The 20,156-nt window shown below is 39.4% G+C and overlaps 1 protein-coding gene across 1 annotated transcript in view; it reads left to right on the plus strand.

Moving 5' to 3' along the window:
* LOC124131419 (limbic system-associated membrane protein-like) overlaps positions 1–3,972 on the plus strand; it is a 53,356-nt gene extending 49,384 nt beyond the window's left edge. Inside the window, exon 8 of the mRNA XM_046494696.2 lies at positions 1,457–3,972. Within this exon, the coding sequence (XP_046350652.1) occupies positions 1,457–1,581 (125 nt within the window). The 3' untranslated portion in view covers positions 1,582–3,972. The remainder of the gene's footprint in view (positions 1–1,456) is intronic.
* Positions 3,973–20,156: the final 16,184 nt, after the last annotated feature.

Raw genomic sequence — 20,156 nt, forward strand, 5'->3', positions numbered from 1 at the left:
CTCTCTCTCTCTCATAAGTTTAGTATCAATAATTTCTTAGGTTTGCAGATAATGTGTGAATATTACTGTTGACAGTAATGTGTATCCGTGTGTAAAAATGCTAACTACATATCAAGGTGAGCTACAGTGTATTGGTATTTTTTTAAGTTCCGTGAGGTAATGTCTGGCGCTTAATGACACGATGAAAACTTGTACCTGAGGGTAAATGTTAAATTATGTGCATCTGGTGTAGTCATAAAGCCTTCTGGCTACAAGATATTGCTTGTAAGTAAGTGCACATTAGAGAAGGTTACAACATGGAAATCGATACATCTCACAAAATTAAGAAGGTAGTTTAATGTTTATTTCCACCTGAAGAACTGCAGATTTGACGCTTAAGCCTCAAGCTCACTGAACCATTTTCTCCAAGGCTTAGTCTGTCTAGCATCGACATGACGGCCAGCTTCAACACTGGCACTGATATGCATCTAATTGTAGATTCCTTGACAGTAAAATTCAGGTTGCCTACTTAATAATATTATTTTGGCCTGCGTAGCGTAAACAGTCCGATTAGACCTAACAAGCTGGCATCAGTGTACTCCAGGTAGTGTTGGTATTACAACTGTCAATCATCACCCAAAATAGACATTCTGGTGTAATCCCTGAATCACAAGGTGTCTCTGTTCTCTCCAAGTTTCCGACTGATTTCGCTTTGCATCGGCCTCAAAAATTGACTTGCTCCTGGTGCTTAAGTTCGTTCTGAAAGCGCCTTACTACATCGCCCAAGTGCCCTGACCCATTGCAATATTTTACAGATTGCAATAGAGAAGGACAAAAACACAATGACAGTCATTTAAGACAGAAGCAATTGAGAGGAATTTGTGAAAAAAATGCAGTTCAAATGCAATTAGAAAGTGTTCAGATTGAGAATGTGAAACAACATATTAAATTCCCGAATGTAGAGCCTGGGTCGATATTGATACATTGTCAGATAATAAATCCAAAGTCAATTAAGGCCGATTATTTGGATTGTAACTTTAGACAAAACCGTCTCAAAATATGCGCTCTGTTTTTAAAGGATCATACCTTTGTTAAAATGTTTCAGAAAGAGACATAAAAAATGAATAGGCGCGTTACAGTGTCAGTTTGGAAGTGTCATCACTCGTCCTTACCTAAAACAATTTAACACCAGGAAATGATTTTCAAATTGAAAATTACACATTACCGTTGACTGATCATACTTTGCGTGTTCTCGAACCGTTTTTCCCTATTTTAAGCAAGAATTCTCAGAATAGTGTGTGCGCATTTGAAACTTCATGCTCTGTCCTTATCTCTAAAGTTTGTTCAAGGAAATGTCATTACAAAGCTTCAGGAAACAATACTTGTGATATTAAAGGTACACATGCATATGTCACTTGATCTTTATTTAGAAAGGTTTGATTTGATACTGATGTCTTGCTTTTCTCCTCTTTTCCAGGGGTATTCGGCACAGGGTCGTATAGTGCAGGGGCTAAACGCAGTGCTTCGTCAGTGAGTATTGTCCTAGCAATGATGATGTCAATAGCCTGCAGCTTCAGGCCCAGTGTTTTAAACGCTCAGTGATAATCATTCCCTGCAGACTGTTTGGATACATGGAGAAATGCAAACACATATTCAACGATGTGATCTGGTGACAAGAGTCTGTTGTGGACACCAGCATTGTCGATAGATGTGCGTATCGAGAGACCGTGGTCGTGTGGTGGGGCTTGAGAACAATTCATCCTTCAAGGAACGGCTTTACACATCTTCAATGCAAAGAATATGGGAATCAAATATGATACTTGGTGGGATACCACCATTGCTATTTTGATGTGGATGTGAAGTAAAATATATGATGTCAAACACTATGGTAGCATATACTAAGCTGTGTGTGAATCATTACATATACATGATGTTTTCTTTCATGAAACACCAGGAAAACTGCAACCAAACACAAACGACAAGGCTACAAATATAGACTATTTCGTGTCACATATTTTAGGCCTTTTCTGATTTTGACTTTGGGTCTTAGATAGACGCACAACGGTGAGGTTATTACTTCTGAAAGCTAGTGTAATGTGTGCAAATGTTTGATCGCTCTCGTGCTTTAGCTCTGAGGCACATACGGCATTTGTAGTTATCGAGGATAACGGGTGAACGTAACTGATGTGTGTTGATGTTGAACACAAGAGGAAATGGACCCGTTTGTTATCAGTGATTTTTACTATTGTGGGGCATAAAGGAAACATTGTTTGCTCAAAAAAGTATGGGAACTCATGTGTATCAATTAGTTGTGTCTGTAAGGTATGCCCAAGCACAAGATGTTTGACTGGATATTTTGTAAGGGACCCGGTTACAACTGGTTCTATTTCTGACAAGAGATTAAACGCGATTAATAGCTGACCTTGAACAGCAATCAAAATGAATCGGTCCAGACATGTGTAAAAGTTGGATTTGGTTGTATTGTATGTTTGCCTTTCTCCCTATAGAGTACAGCATGAATCCATTCATCCCGAATTCCTTTTTCGACAATCACATGATGCTAGTGAATACTGAAGTCACTGCTGTTTCTATGTATATAGAGCTCTATAGAGTTTCATGGAAGTTACGTTTTATTTTCAACACAAACAACCAAATAGAGATGAAGTATTTTTACATATTTGGTAATGTATATTTGTTTAGAGTTGCATTCTGATCATCTTTATGACTCTTTGTTGTGGGTTGGCAAGCACAACCGATATGCTGATTAGTGGGTACTCGTATGGGTATTGAGATGATATTTCCTCTTACTTCATAAATCAACGTGAACTACACACAAAAATGTGAAAATGGTCATGACAAAATTACAATTCATACGGTAAGAACATTACGCGTGTGTAGCAGTCAGATTACAAACAGATGGAGCCACCTGGAATGGGCTTGATATTTTTACCCATTGGGCAATCCAAAGTAGCTGGTGTGCTTATCACTCCACGACTATCTCCAACAACTTTAAGTGCAGGCAATATTGGGCTTATGATTTAGTCTTGTGGTATGCTCACCTTCCAGTTGTCTTAGATCATATTTTAGAAATCTCAAGTGACCAAATGTACTTTAACGCTGAATATTGTGGCCTACATCAGCTTCTTTTCGAGAAAGAGTTTCACTTTACATTTTTGTCGTAGGCATGTCATCACAGTAGAGTATGTTATGCGCCTTGTTGTATTTGAATACAGCTTTATTTATTTATTGAAAGTGTAATCATCAAATCTAAAAGAAACAAACAAGGCCTCCAACAAAGTGCTTCATACCATTCTCGATAAAGGCCAATCAAGGCCATGTGGGTTTCAATTATATTCTATCTTACTGAAAACGTGTGTCATTCAATATGATTCATTCAGGACGAGCCAGTAATGTTTTCTATACCCACGGGGTATACACTCAGCCGAATATCTGATTATTGTCATGTTTTCCGTGTTCGGGACCAAGTATATATTCACTCTATGCATGTGTTCAACGATATATCTGCAGTGGCGTCTAAATTTAAAGTGTCAAACAAGCCTACTTTCTTCATTTTTGTGATGATAAACGTTATTTCAAAATTCACCAAAGACATAATGTTTCAATATGTTCTTTACCTCTGATCGTTACTGTGATTCACATCTTGATACGTATATTATATGTTCCTCAGGACACATGTCTAACCTCGTTTGCCAACAGGATGGATTATACTTGGTGGTTTAATGTTTACATGTAACCTGTTGCCTGTTACTAAGTATTTTGAGCAGAATTATAACACAACATGCATACTATAGATGTGTTCTACTTTGTATATAGATTGGCTAATATAAAATTGAATGTATTTCATTTGGTTATTTCTGCGAGACCTATCAACTAGAAGTTTAAAGTCTCCTTATGTTTTCGTGGACTGAGATACTTTTTTCCGTAATTTAATGTAAATATTCATTGAGTCATTAAAATGTTACCATATATTAATTCATGGTTTTTTTATTCTCTATGTTTTGCAAATGCAAATATTTGATGAAAAGCTTCAAAGGTCAGATGCGAATTGTACTACATACAAAATAGATTCACACATCCATTCGTGTATATCGGCGGGTGGTCGATTGTGTAGAACGATATCGGTGGTTGGTCGGTTGTGTAGAAAAATATAAGTGGATGGTCGATATCGGTGGTCTGAGGATCATTTTCTAGGATATTGATGGTCGACGGATATTGCAGTATCCAATAGGTCATCTCCCATTTGTCAGACACCTTATTTATCAGACAGCTTAAAACAACAACCTTTATGGTTGAGGGCACATCAGGTATGTGAAATATTCCCTTAAATCCGAAAAGACTTGACCTGTCGTCAACAACTGTCTGACAACTGGTACAAAATTCATACAAATCAGTGTTGATTCTTGATTTATAATTGATTTATACTTTGAAATATATTGCTCAGTTAAAGGTGAGGATGAGTTGAAATGGGGTTTAACGTCGCGTCCAAGATTATTGCACGTATATAGCGACGTGCTCAGTTAAAGGACTTTACCTTTAGTTATATACATGAAGTATAATACAGAACATATACATAATATATAATGGCCATCAATCATTATGAATATAGTAATATTTACTTTCAATGTCAATGTACTGTCAGTTATTCAGGTCGGAGTTGGAATGAAACCTGCTGCATCCAGAAATTGCATTGTGGTCTTCACTTCCTGACGCAACTGTTCCTTCAGGCAAAGAAGGCGCCCCTCCCTTTCAGTGCTGGTTCTCTTGATGCTTGGAGGCGCTGTTCCGAAGTCAATCCGGATAAGCCTGGCTCTGTTTCTACAATATTCTTCATAACTTCAATCAGACGACGATGTTAGGGTGTCGATGAGGAAGAGACTTGTTCAGCCAATAGTCGAACCCTTCTATACTCACGAGCAAAAGAAACGCAAGTCGAGTATGCAGTATACATGTTATTTATTTTCAACAGTAAAGAAAGAAATACTAATAGGGCAAGATTAAAAAAAATTTGACTGAAGACAGTTTAATGGATTAAAAGGCAGATGACATGATTGGTTTTTTTCAAATGTTTAGGGCTTACAGTTTCGGGTCAATACCCAAAATGTCAGTCAATACCTGCTGTGACCACCATTAGCATTGATCACTGCCACACATCTCCTGTACATTGAGTGGATTAGACGATTTGTGAAGGCCCTAGGGATCCTCCTGCAAACATCCAGAGCAGCTTTGCGTAGTTCATCGGCAGTGCAGACGCCTTTGAACCTCATCCCACAAGTGTTCGATGGGGTTTAGATCAGGGCTGAGGGCTGGCCACGGTAGGACACGGATGTTGTGTTGTTGCAGAAAGGCAAGGGTAGCTCTGGCAACATGGGGACAAGCGTTGTCCTGCTGGAAAATGTGTTGTTGTGCAAAAAATGAAACAACGTGGGGTCTGATCACTTGGTCGATATACCGCCGAGCAGTGACGCCGTGTCCCCGACCTTGACCAACATTCAGAGAGCACATGGGTCCAAGTCTCGCATTAAGTTCAATCCCTGACCATATCATGACGCTAGGTCCACCCCATGGATCCCTTTCCACAACGTTTCTGTCAGCGAAACGATCACCTCGACGCCGCCAAATTCTGACTCTTCCGTCTGCATGGGAGACACAAAAGCGACTTTCATCAGAGAAGATGACACGCCTCCACTGACGATGACGCCAATTGTGATGACCCTGTGCCCACTGAAGTCGTGCTTGTCGATGCCGTGGTTGGAGAACAGGACGACGTGCTGGTCGGCGACATCTGAGGTTGTCGGAACGGAGACGTCGGATCACAGTGTCCCGGCTAATGTGTCGATTATGTGTTCCTATGGTCTGCCGAGCACTTTCACTTGCAGTTAGGAACGGATGTCGCTTGTGTTGACGGGTAATCTGCCGATCTTGTCGAGGTGTGGTGACCCTAGGACGACCGCTCCGAGGAAGGTCATCTGTGGCTGGGTAGCATTGTATCGATGCAGGAGACGGTAAATTGTGGTTATGTTAACGTTGAAATAACGGGCAACATCTTGGACAGACTCTCCAGCTTCCAAACGTCCGATAGCCTGGTTTCTCTGAATTTTAGTTAGGCGTGGCATTGTTGACCAAGGAGTGCTAGGTCCAAGAATCGGACACAGTTTTATACCCACTACAGTTCGTGACAGTTCGTGCATTTTAGATTTCGCGAGAAATGGGTGCATGATACCCAAATATTCATTGAAATGGTGTGTTCTAGCGATTCGTTTTTTATGTTGGGTTTTACTCGGGGCTTCCAAAATGCAACCAAAAATATTGATAACACCATCAGGCTTCACTACATGCTAAAACTCGTATCAATTTATGGTTACGTGTTTGTTACCTATTTGCTTAAAACCACATGCGTTTCTTTTGCGTGTGAGTATAGATTGTTGTTGGTCCTTGAGCCTTGAGTATCATGATGGTTCCTCGTTGGTATCCGGAATCGTCGACCCAGTTGACAACCATGTAGTCGTTGAACTGGCAATCTTGTTGTGATCTCCGTCACTGAATAAGAGGAAGTCAATGTCATCAGTGGTCTTCGTCCACTCACCATCAAGGTCCAAGTCAGTTCTGGTCTGTGGAAAGACAGGAATAGTCTGGAGGCGATAGAGGGCGCGGTTGAGGAATGATGGTAGATAAGGAATCTGATCTTCATCTTGGATGGCTAACTCCTCATTGTAGAGTGACTGCATATGGGCTGCTCTGGCCCGTTTTCTGAGTCTGCTGATCAACTTGAACTTCGCAGGCTGTTATGGGAGATGACTAAGGTCTGAAGTTGTCCTGATGTCATCATCAACAGTGCTGCATTTGCCAGTACAATTCTTCAGCACACATCGCCAGTGTGTATAGATCTGCCTCACAGCATTCTTGTTGTGCAAGTACCTTTCGAACAGTACATGTTGTGTTCCTCTTGTAGATGTGACGTACTCAACTTAGCGTAATGCAGCTCCGGCCATGGTTTGGTATCTTCTGATCATGTGTCTTATATAATATAGCTCCTAATTTCAGTGACAACAATTTCGGATAAAGTTAGCTATGAGACCAAACAGATCTACTCAGTGAGCATATCAGTGACAACAAACTGTGAAACCTTAAAATAAGAATTATGTACACTTTAAAGGGATGACAGTTTACTTTTAATTGGCCTACTATCAAACAAACTGGTTATGTTAACGAAGCCCATAAAACTCACTTGTCAAAACAAGCAGTAAGCACCATCCCGCAAACTTCATTGAATACAAACATATTTACAGTTTAACCAAGCCGCTTAAAACTTCCAAGAGATTGTCAGTGTCTGGGTCATATCATTATGAGTAAAAGGGTGTGTGGCAGTTAAACAATATTCCACTGTCTGACAGCTGGGTGTCTGACAAATGGGAGGACCCCATCCAATGTGTGGTCTTCGGATTATGTAGTGAGATGTGGTTGGTTGGATGATTGTGTAATAAGGTATTGACGGTTTGAGAATCATGTGGTAAGCTATGGATGGTTGGATGATTGTGTGATAAGACATGGATGGGTGGATGATTGTGAAACAAGATATGGTTGGTCGGGGGATTGTGAAGTAAAATAAAGGTAGTTTGAGAATTGTGATCTGAAATAGGGATGGTTTGGTGGATCCAGTCAGACATCACTGTTGTATATAGGGTAACAAACAAAGTCAGTAAGTATGGGTTAATGCCACTTTTAACCGCATTTAATCAATATAACGGCGTTCACACCTTGCATATCCATGTGGGAATCGAGCCCAGGTTTTGGCGTGACGAGCGAACGCATTTACCACTGGTCTAACACCACCATTTCCCCTTGTATTCATGTATACATATTTAGTTTGGCTATCGGAATAAACATTTTACATTTTTTGTTATTGGCAGAACGTTGTTCACTAACATCAATGGGTGTAACAGATCCAATAGTTGTCAGTATTAAACTTTGTTCCTAACGCCATGCAAAATATATACATTAACATACATGGTAATTTACTTGTCAGTATGTTTAAATGAGCAAGCCTGGTTGTACGGAGCCATCCCGTACACACGAAGTATTCACTAAGTAACCACATAAACAATTCCGCGATAGTGTTGGATAAGTTATCGATTCGTTAGACGTATCATTAATCCGTCTTATCCAAAAAAGAAGAATTGATTTACATATAACTCTATGGTTAAAGTGGATTCAATTTATCAACTCCAGATTTTGCATTTTTGGTAATTTCGAATAAGGAATGATGTTAGATGAATTAAAGTGCGAATGTGACAAACACATGCATATTGGAACATTCTCCATTTAAATAATTACAGGTGTCAAAGTGACTTGGATATTCTTGTGGCTTTTACCTACAATCAATAAACTATTTCAAACATACCAATATAGCTTATAAAAATTATGTATGCGACTTCGTATTTCTGAAACACAAATGTTTCTCAGATCATGTAAAATAAACATTCATAAAACGAAAAATTAAATTGATAAATTAAATTAAATGAAACCAATTAATAAGGACAACATAACTTTAGAGATTGGTCATTCGTCTTTGTACACAACAAACCACTTGTCAAGACAGGCCACGGTGGCTTGATACAGTTTTAAGGCGTATTGGGTCTGAGAGGAAGGCATACATCACATTTCCATTTCCTTTCACATTTCTCACGGGTTGAAAACTACCAGACATTTAAACGTAACTTGTGAAAACAATCATTGCTGGGCATACTTTGAATATGAAAGTTTAAATTTGCTTATATCTTAATTAAAAAGCCTGATGGGCTCATCTCCAACCCTGTTAAACAACTCCAGTTCTTTGTAAATCTTACAAACGAAGAGTAGGGAATTTTGTGCTCCGAAACTATCATACTAGGATAAATAAGAACCTGATCTTTTGACTTGGAATGTATATAACCAAAGTTGTGTACAGAATAATCTTTTCTACAGAGGGTGCATTTCACCTCCTCGTAAAATGGGTAACAATTGCATGTATCAGTATTCACTTGTTATGTCTTCAATGGCCACCACTGGGGATGATATTGTATGTTCAATGTGAAAATGATGATTTGACATACTTTTTTGCATATTTAAACTTTGGCTCATGGACTTAGCCAATTTTAACTGTATTCAACCATTCGCAGTGGATGGATATTACTTCGGCTTTATCTTGAATATATTCATACCAAACTAAATCTGTGCCTTCTTGTAAATGTAAAGTGTCTGACTTTGGTATGAAATGTGACATTGTTATGCAGTCAAAGATATTTCATTACGGACAGGGAGACCTCGCTGCGTAATAATTTTGGCCATAAACAGTGTAACCAGACACCGTTAAATTGACTGTCTATTGGCAACTCGTGCTTGTGCATACACGCATCTATTGTCAGCTCCTGTATAGGACAATGTTTATCAAAGAGAAAACCTTGAATTGTTTTCAAAAGTGTTCAAATATTTTCCTATTCGTTTTGTTGTACTATCATGTTAGCTTTCCTATCTTCCTTCTTTAGTTTTAAATGTACCATTACTGTGTTACCGTATATGTTTGACCTTAGTAAACTACAGTCAATGCATTGAAACTGTTAATCTGTAAGTATGGCAATTAATAGTTACCAAGCTTATTGATTTTCTTCGCCTGCAGTACATATTGTATTTCCAACACAGAGAAACGATACTTTATGTGTGGAACGTCTTTCTAATGATTGTACAGGGTAATTATGTATTTATTTCTGTATTTGCTTTGCAAGTAAGATATGTGAACTCACCCTTCAATTTAAACTCGCATCATTAGTTTTTTGGTCAAATAATATGAGTCACTGTCTGAGCAGCTTCCTAATGACTCATGCTATAAAGTTTAGGGTATATATTCAAGTATGTTCTACATTCTTGTCACGATGTCATGAACATGTTTACTGAGTCATAAAAACTCCTCTGCAAACGAAGTACAAATAGACACAGAACCTTCGCGCCCAGTGACAGCCACAGCTCACAAACGCTGAAACAGTAAAGTCAGAATTTGCGCTGTCAAGCAAGGGTTTAACCTCTTCAAGTTAGTTGTGTGCTGCAGACTTACTCCCCCGAATAGTGGCACTATACCCCTGTTATCGTCCATCACATATGTAACTAGGTCTGATCAGTTTGGATGTGTGTGTGTGTGTGTGTGTGTGTGTGTGTGTGTGTGTGTGTGTGTGTGTGTGTGTGTGTGTGTGTGTGTGTGTGTGTGTGTGTGTGTGTGTGTGTGTGACTAACCCCTTTGGTGATGTGTTTTCAACCTATCACGGCAACAAAGTTCACATTACTTGTCTGATTATTTGTTTTCAAACAAATAGCATGTGTGTGTGTTCTTGATGCATCAATCCTTTTCCAAAATGCTTGGGTATTACTAAATTCAGAATATTAGAGATTAACTCAAAATTTATATCTACTCACAAAGCAATATCAAGCGTTAGTAAATACTGTTGAACCTGCCTAAAAACTTTTGATGACAATGACACTCACGTTATACCTTGGTAAGGCAAACTCATTCTTTGTATGACAGTGAAAACTTCAAACGCGGTGGTAAAAGCTGTCAAAGTTGTACATAAGCAACAGCAACGTTTATAAAACCGAAAATTCCTTTCCTGTTTTTAGTTGAGTCGAAAATCCTACTCAGTATTTTCAATCTCACACTTTTTAGAAAGCCCAATTCTTCAATTGCCAATAAAAAGCTCTAACATTGTGCAAGAGTGACAGTTTCTGACATGGACGGAGTCCCTGAACCATCGACTTCTACATGTGTGTGATATTTGATATGACATGGCCCCCATTGAAGGCAAAAACCACGTGCACTTCACAGCTTCCAATCGATTGGCTGCTAATCTGCCATGTAAACGTCAACATGAAGAGGAAACAGAAGCCCATCTCAGACATGGGTTTGGGGATTTGGTGTCGGGCAGCAGAAGGGAGGTGCTTTTAAGGTTCACTCGGGGGTAAATTGGGTTGGGTTTTAGCCACATTTGGCCTCGGTATGTTAAGTATTCAATAAGTTTGGAAGATAATACATTTCAACACCATTAACATTATGGTGTTTGTTGTTCATTGTTTCTTTGCTCTAGGAAATCTTGTTCTTGGACGTTTGATCGAATAGGATCGAGCAACATACGGACTTTTTCACCAAGAAACAAGCACGCACACGTACACACATACTGGCACTTCTTTGCACTTAGAAAGCTCAAAGAAGCATGCGTTATATTTCTGGACTGTTCACTTAGATACCAATATGTCTTCCTACCTCTCTTCAGTTACTTTACACGTATTTTCACCATGAGGCTTCCAGTTGCTTAAGTGAGCCAAGTGAAATTAAATTCGGAGTATTCCAAAAGACTGTTTACACTTGTTCTTAAGGCTGTTCCGAAAAGTCAATAAAGAGGCCTTTTTATTTCCACTTAAGACTTTGAGTTAAACCCTAGCTCGCGATCATAGATTTTAAAGAAAACAGTTTTCCTTCAGCTCAAACACAGACGTTCAATAGTTTAGGTGAGACTTGGGTTTGAAGAACGTCGTAATAGTGGCAATACCGATACGTGGATCTGTGGACAGATATTACAGGACTTCAGGAATCGATGTCATCAATAGGACAGATACTTGTGACGAGGGCCCAGCATTTATTTTGGGCATTAACTTGACTGTCCTTGGCTAATCCCACTGACCTTTTCAAATTGGTCTTTACACATCTCATGGATCGCTCCTTCGTCCATTATCAAATTTGCTCGTTGCTAAAACCTTTCGATTTTCTTCATTCTGACTTCTTAAAAAGGACAACACGTAAGACAGCGTGAGGCTGATGCAAGAGAAGCCGAGGCGAGATTAATGGCCAGGGCTAATGATAGCCATGCACGGCTAATGGCGAGTAGTTGCTTTCTTATTTCAACTAGTTTGAAGCACTTGTCGTTAGTAATTTAGAAAGCCATTGTGTGATATGTCGCCGATCGAAAATTGGACAAATTAGCGAAATGTGTATAACATGATTTACGATTTTGTTGAAATTTTTAATTTGTCCGTTTGGACGTTAAATATTTAGTTACATTGATCATCGAGTTGCTGAATGGAGACCACTCAATGCTTCCAGTCCAAAAAGGCGCGAGTAAGTTGTACTCAGTTATGTTTTCATGGCCGTATTGCCTGCCTTTTATCTAGTTCTGACATACATACTAGATTGGCCGTGATCTATTTTTTCATGGCCGGTTCTCCGTTAGCAGTGGATAAACGTGTTGATGTATTCCAGGGCATGTTCTGCAAACTGATGGTTTCTTACTTTACATAATCGCCCGCATTACGTGGAATGTTTCCGATACGTAAGAACGGCGTCCCGGGTATAGTCTGTATATGTGTGAGTGAGTATATGGCTGTATAACGTCACGATAGGCACGACTTGTCCACCCGATCCCCATGTAATCGACTCTTCCAAACATGTGGTATCGGGGCGCTATTCCAACCAACAATTCCTTCAGGTTGATATGTATATTAAGATCGGGAGGACATGTACATTTCTCTAAGATTACAGTATTATGAAAATGTAAATACTCGATGATAGAGTGGAAATAAGAATCAACATATCAAATGGAGTGTATTGGACGGGGGTAAGTGCGAGGATTTGGCATTTGAATTGGGATGTGTGCGTTAACAATGTAGATGCATACAATTTTCATTTTCGGGTAAACCTACACTTATTTGAGGTTAAGGGAAATGGGGTTTTACGTCGCGTGTGTGTGTGTGTGTTGCTGTGTGTGTGTGTGTGGCTGTGTGTGTGTGGCTGTGTGTGGCTGTGTGTGTGTGTGTGGCTGTGTGTGTGTGTGTGGCTGTGTGGCTGTGTGTGTGTGGATGTGTGTGTGTGTGTGTGTGTGTGTGTGTGTGTGTGTGTGTGTGTGTGTGTGTGTGTGTGTGTGTGTGTGTGTGTATGTGTGTGTGTGTGTGGCTGTGTGTGGCTGTGTGTGGCTGTGGCTGTTGGTACTACTCCGGACCAATGCCGATTTCTAGTGCTAGCCCACTGAGATAACATGCCGCAGTTTAACATGAATACCTCGATCAGATACAGTATACACTGACTCCTAGCCGACAAGGTCTTGTTTTAACTCCTTAAATGCCGCGCGCCAGGCAGCGTCACAACAAGTACCATCTTTCAACGTCTCTTGGTATGGCGCAGCCGGGGATCGAACCACCGACCTTCCACTCTCAGGGTGGACGCTCTACCACTAGACCACGGAGGCTGTCTACACTTATATGAAATATCATTATATAATGGTACATGTATTTGGCATCTTACACGGACATGGTTGCACAATGTCCACTCCCTGCATTATAAGCCAGATTGAATGTTACAATTGAGCAGGTATGTTTTACAGCGGGGCGATTGGAGGTCACAAGTCCATTCAAGAGTTGTATGTGACATATGACATTACGTTGCTCACCTAATAAATGGAAATTGTACACCTACTTACTATCATGGCCGTCAATAAATCTTGGCCGGTTTCAACTTAGGTACCAGTATGCGATATTAGATTTTATTTTATCATACAATCTACGAAAGAAAAACGTATCAGTAATGATACAGAATGTGTTGTTATCCCTGGACGTCCTGTGATTACTCAGCTTGTAAGTGCATTATTCAAGGCATTTGAGTGCATAAATACACATCCTAACAATGTCCAGACACTGAATGCCATATTCAAGCGCATGCGCGGTGGATTGTCACATGACTTTTTAAGTCATCAAGGGAGGAATTTGGATGTAAATAAATTGATCACAAAAACCTAACACATCTGTAATTTCTCAAAAGGGCAATGTAGACATCCTAACAATTAAGTCAGTGTTGCAAATTAATCCCAGTCCCCTCTGTGAGAACTATAATTGGAACTTGAAGGACCCGTCTTCGCACAACATTGTCGGGAAAGGCGATGCTTTTTAGCTGCATTTCTCTAGATTCAATTTTACTAGCAGCGGGGGAAAGATCTTGAGCTGATCTCACAATTTTGGTATGGCAGTTTTTCCCACTCTACCTTCGAAAATCGAAAATGCAATTTACTCTTCTGAATAAGTTATTTTCAATGTTTATTGCATTTACACTTTTGTCCTCTCCGAAAAAATGTTGTTAATGAGAAGCTCATTGATTTTAACCTCCATTTGATTGTACACATGGTTTTCACGTAAGTGTTTTTATATTTCGTTGTGATCACTTGCTAAGAAATAAAAGGGTATTTTTTTTCTCAAACTCACTGAATAACATCCTCATCCTTGACTATTCACCAGTGCAAGAAAATTTGACGTAAACAAATATACCGTCTATCCCAAGATATGGTGCCGTGGTTTGGTAATGGATTTAGCACAATATACAAGTATTTGTATGAAGTTTATACCAAGTAGTAGATGAATTTGTAACGTTCTTCTTGGCGCAAAATGTGTCGGGAAATGTTGCCGTTTATTTAACATAAGTGTTATTAATGTGGCAAATTTAATCAATTCGCTTATTGCATATTGAGCAAATCTTGTGTAACTTCATGGCAGTAGAATCATTCTACTCAAACCTTTCCAATTATCTCTTCTTCAAAGACATTTAGCATCTGTAGATGACACTGAAGGATAAAGAGAAGTAACGTAAATATGTAATGTTTCAGGATACACTGCACAAAGAGACAAAACATAATCAGTCGTGATAAGGAAAATGAATTGTACAAAATCAGTTCTTCATCCGCAAATTCATTACATCCAAGAGAAGAACAAATCACCATTTGAATCGTCTAAGAGAAATAATACTTGTTGCCATATTAATTTTCAAACCAATAAAAGAATATTGTCCCGTTTATAATGGCCAAATGTAATTAAGCATTGCAGGTTTTGTTAGAGATTCGGATACGAGGCAATTACAATTCTGACATAAGAGAAAGCGTTTTCATAAGATACAATATGCAAAAGAATCCCGCAGACAGCCCATTTTAAAACCTGTCAGAAGCAGCATTTGCTGTCACAACAGATACATCGGTGGGTACACACCGTAAACAGACACTCACGTACACATGAAGCCGGTGTTGTGCGGTGCTGGACGTCAACGCTTGACGTCAAGACGTTAGGTTATAACGCCGGTTGTTAGCTTTAAACGCGCAGTGCTATAGATTATTGATGAAGTGATCCACAAAACGATCAACTGATGGCAATATTGTACAGTCAGGCGTTATATGCCGGAATATTAGATTGTTTTTCAGCTTTAATAACATGGCGAAATAGACGCGTGTTGGTAGCAGCCAATCTTGATCATACAGCATCATATTCACAGCGGGTGAATATCATGTGACCACGAACAATTTCATAAATAGCAAGAATTGCAGAGAGTGCCCGGGTTATGCGGTCTAGACATTATTTGCCCTTGATATTATCTATGATACGCGTGTAAAGTATGCCAAATCACCATGCATATAATCGGGAACACCCTACAAGACTTGGAAATCTAACGAAACGAACACGCGACAGTCATCAGCGCATCTCGGAAATAGACACTAGATCGATACAGCATATCAGCTGGTAGTCCTGGTCAGATTCTGTTGTGTCCTCGGTTAAACTACCTTTCCATTACAAACGATGCCACTTTTATCTACACGACACTAAGATATCGTCAGCGTCATGTTTATTGGAAAGTAATTATTTCAGGGCCACACCCGCATGATTTGTTCTGGCATTCGTAATCCTACACTTTATAGTGTGTACACATACAAATAGAACGCGTTAATATAATATATCAGCAGGAGACGAGAAATATGAAATTGTCTTCGTCTATGATTCCTGGATCCACTTCAAATTCACGTGAACAAAGAAATTTGTGGTGGGTGGATGTGTCTGTCATGACACACCATCTTTTTGCATAAAAACAACACATGACGTAAACTAGTATGTGTTCTGCATGTACATGTTCGTTGTCGTATTTCCTTTGACTTAAATTAATTAAACTTTAATAAACGAAACTGTTAGCACATTTCTACTTCACAATGATAAATCAACCGCGACGGGTCGCGGCAAACTCCAAGCTAGATAAAACATAAATTGTCTCAGAACAGAACATGTGTTACTTGTGTTTAAACTACTACCGTACTGTCTTGGTCTGTAATGAAGGATACCGTCTTCCCAACATAGAGTAGGATCAGTTCTCCTTCCAAATTAGTGGACAATACAGAGGGGAAATACACCGGCATCTATAGTCGGATGTCTCAGCGATCGATGAACCGAAAAGGGGTTTTAAAAAGATTGCTGCTGTATTTTATCCACAGCCATATTAGTCGGATATGTGTGGTATAGTGCCCTTCAATGACTCGGAGCTAATGGCACAGCAATTGGTGTGACCTAACTATTCCTCTAATGTGAGCTGTATGCAAACCATGGATGAAGGTCTTCTTGACTCCTCTCTTCGACATGAGCATGCTGGTCTGGTGACAACGGGTAGAGCATTCTGGAGTTCTTCAATAACGTACGCAGCGTTACGTTCGTCCGCCAATAGCTTCATCATATATACAATAATTGAACTGACAACAAGTAATCCATTATCCGACCTCCGAAGTGCATTCAGTAGCTATGTTATGCAGGCGCATCTCCAAAGTAGGACCCAATCACACGGGATATTTTGAGTTCAGAGGACTATATCGAGTGACAGGGTAATGTGACGATCATGCCAATATTTTGGGATCCCTTGAGCTGAACAATTGACGACACTGCCCACCTACATCACACATCGCAACGGTGAGAAAGACATCATATATCAGCAGAATACCTTAAGTTCTCATTGCCCGGATTTAAACATTTCTTGTCCGATATCCTTTTTATCTAAATACATTTATCCCTAAAACTGTTGATGCACATATTGAAAACCATGTGTGAAACCAAGGACATATTAACCTATTGTTGTCATGCACAAGCGTCATTAAATATCGTATTTCCCTCCATGCATTAAAATTTGGAAAATAGTTCCCTCGTTGAGAATATGTCCCTTCGCAAAGTTTACGGCTTGTCTTCGCACTCGCGAAGCTGCAGCTTCATGTTAAATATCGAAGTAAGTTGTTAATTGACTTGTACACTCGTTAGTAACAACAATCAAAGGGCGTGCAATCGGCCAAGACGAAAATATTTGTATAAATATCTATTGCTCTCTTTATTTCCCCCGTTGTTCTTCTATTTAGAAAGTTATACTTAATAGTTGAGTAAGAATATGATCACGCATCACCTTTTACAATCACATGTCATCAATACGTGAAACCACCGTTTTTCTATCTAAATTGTTATCTTCTGAATGGTACGATTGGGCATCAATTTTGGTTCCACTGCGGGCCGATATGTATCAGGATAGATAGTTGTGAGAAGAACTACGGTATGTCTGTCTCCTCTGTTTCTGGTCACTGTGGGGGTTCGTCGAAAGAGATCGAGGGTCGACTGATGTCGATCTGAGACGGGGCAAGATTGAGAAGAGATCAATACTACTTACCGGGACGGTTAAGACACAAGTGAGGACAAGGGATGAATGAATTTTGATGAAGAAGAACGACCATTTCCAATATTGGTCGTGACATGTTTGCCGTGTGATGCTCTCATGGACATTAGAGGCGTGAAACGGCAGAACCCACTTTCAATAAATTGCCATGTAGTTGGCATAGGGTCGTATTATTTCACGCGAGGCAAGTACCCGAGATGGTGTGATTCAGTGCTGCACAGACGTAATCTTGTGTAGGCAAATATACAACGGCTTTATAACATTTGAATTATTATTGCCTCGATTTTATGATTCCATCTCACGTGGAAGACATGAATATAATTGATTAAGTTTGCCTTTTTCGGAGTCTATCTCTCAACTAAGATATTCTGTTTTGTCACCTTCGTATGAGAATTATTTTTAGATGGTACCGTTGCCTTGCTTTAAAGACAAGACATCAATCATACCCTTGTATTAATATTAAATTCACTAAAAACATTTTACGTAATTTTAACATTAGATAATCACCTCGTTAACACGGTTTACGACCAAAATGGACAAAGTAACACATTTAGTCTCGCCCTCGTTAACACCCCCGAGACTTGCATGGTATGCAAAACACAACTCTGTGGTACGAGGCACCCATCGCAAGGCTGAGGCACAGTTATGACTAACATGCCATCGACTGGTGGACAGCGTCAATGTCGTAAATACACATCCCTGGGGAGCAATACAAAATGACAACTGTCATTTGTTTAAAGCCCACAATAGGATAATTACACTGTTTTCTATGCAGATACTAGAGGCAGCGGGACTGTCGCTTGCTCTATGAATAACGCTGGAGTCCAAGAATACAGGGCATGCTGGTTGTGATCGCTGTAATATCAATGTGTGTGCTTTGTTGTATTTACACGTTTTACTTGAACGGACTGGCGTGAGGCGGTCTTGGTAAGAAACGTGGATAGTAGACAAAATGGTTTGAAAATGTTAAAAAGACCTAGTAATCATATGTCCCTTCTGTCCTTCTGTATTGGGACTATTTCTGTTTCGTAAGGAAGAGGTGTGATAGGGGCCACAAGATCTGCATAATCTAAAAGAAATGTGCAAAGCTTCGTGATATGTATCAGATGTGTTCATACGATTAAAATTAAATTTTATTCTTTTCAATATGTGCATGATTTGGACAAGCGACAGAAATCTGAGGTAAGACTGAACTGTGTCAGATCAGCTGTTTTAGATGTTTCGGGAAGCTTTTTTTGCATTTTATATCAAAATGAGCAGTCCATTCATCCCAAAATGTCTCAGATAGTTTACAACTCGTTACAAACATGTGATGATGAAATAATCTCGGATCACATGCATGTAATGAGTTAATAATATGTCAGTGAAAGAGAGAAAGAAGTCGTAATAACATGATGTTCAAATCCATAGTCTTACATCGCGCGATTCAACAGTATCTCCAATGACGTATTTGTAACCTGTTGTTGATTTGTCCCTCTGATGCGCCTCTATAAAAGGTCCAAAACCTGTCCTACAACTACGATCACGGCATATATATCAAAGATTTACAAGTAAACTTGCGTCCACAGGGAACACTACATTGTAATAAATCTCCAAATTACCGAGTACAATTGTCTTGGGGTGACATTTGATAATTAACCAGAAGTGCATTCTTGTTATTCCGCGTCATATTCTCAGCTAACTTTAAGTCTTTAAAGCAAAATCGTACATAAATGCATTTAAGAGATTCTGTGAAAAACGAAATAACATCATACAGCCATCGTTTCGCCTGTAACGATAACGTGTGACGTGCAACCGTCTGAATTTAAGAAACAATGACTGTGAACTTCTGTCCTTTTCTTGCACTGCGATTAGAATGTGAATCCCCATGTGTTTAGTGTAGTTTCACATGACAGGGTAATGACGGGTTTTGCGGTGACAGTTGTCCTGATGTACACACGTGTCATGACGTAATGGTAGAGGCCTAGTACGTCACTAAATCAGATGGAAGTAGCCTCAGTAATGTAGGCGATGTTTCAGAAAACTATTGTGCTTGAGCTATCTCAGTGAAAGCTCTTAATTTTCAAGTTTTCCTGTCTGGGGAAATCATTCCAACTAAACTTTCTGCACAACACTGGTTGATTCTATCAAACTGTTATGAAAAGAGGGAACGAGACAATCGGTAGACTAATGGATTAAACAGGATGCTTAAATTGACTGCCGAGTGATTCGTGATTTCTGCAGAATCATTCCACGTGTACAAGATGATGCTAAGCAGCCGCTGTTTGTGTTTGGTCAACAGAAGCTAATACTTTATCTCGAATCTCATTTCATAATGACATATTTAGAAGATTCTAATGATCAAACACAACGGGCGTTGCATTAAACGTGATAGTTTTGCTAGAGGCATAATTAGTGCAATCATATCTAGAAGGAGGTATAGAATTAAAGCCGTAAACAATGTCAAGTTTCAACATGATCAAACAATGCATTTCGATTTACCTTCATCATCTCAAAGCATCGGTATTTAAAAAATGGTCATTTCAATCGACATTATCTATGATAAGAAAGTATTTATTAGCCCTACTGGTGTACTTTTCCTATATAACGAAGGTCAATCTAGTTCCTACTCTTCTTACATGATATTAAGCGTGCTTAAATCTCA

The sequence above is a fragment of the Haliotis rufescens genome, unplaced genomic scaffold (assembly GCF_023055435.1).
Source record: "Haliotis rufescens isolate VD_foot unplaced genomic scaffold, xgHalRufe1.0.p SCAF_1, whole genome shotgun sequence".
Lineage (NCBI taxonomy): Eukaryota > Metazoa > Mollusca > Gastropoda > Lepetellida > Haliotidae > Haliotis > Haliotis rufescens.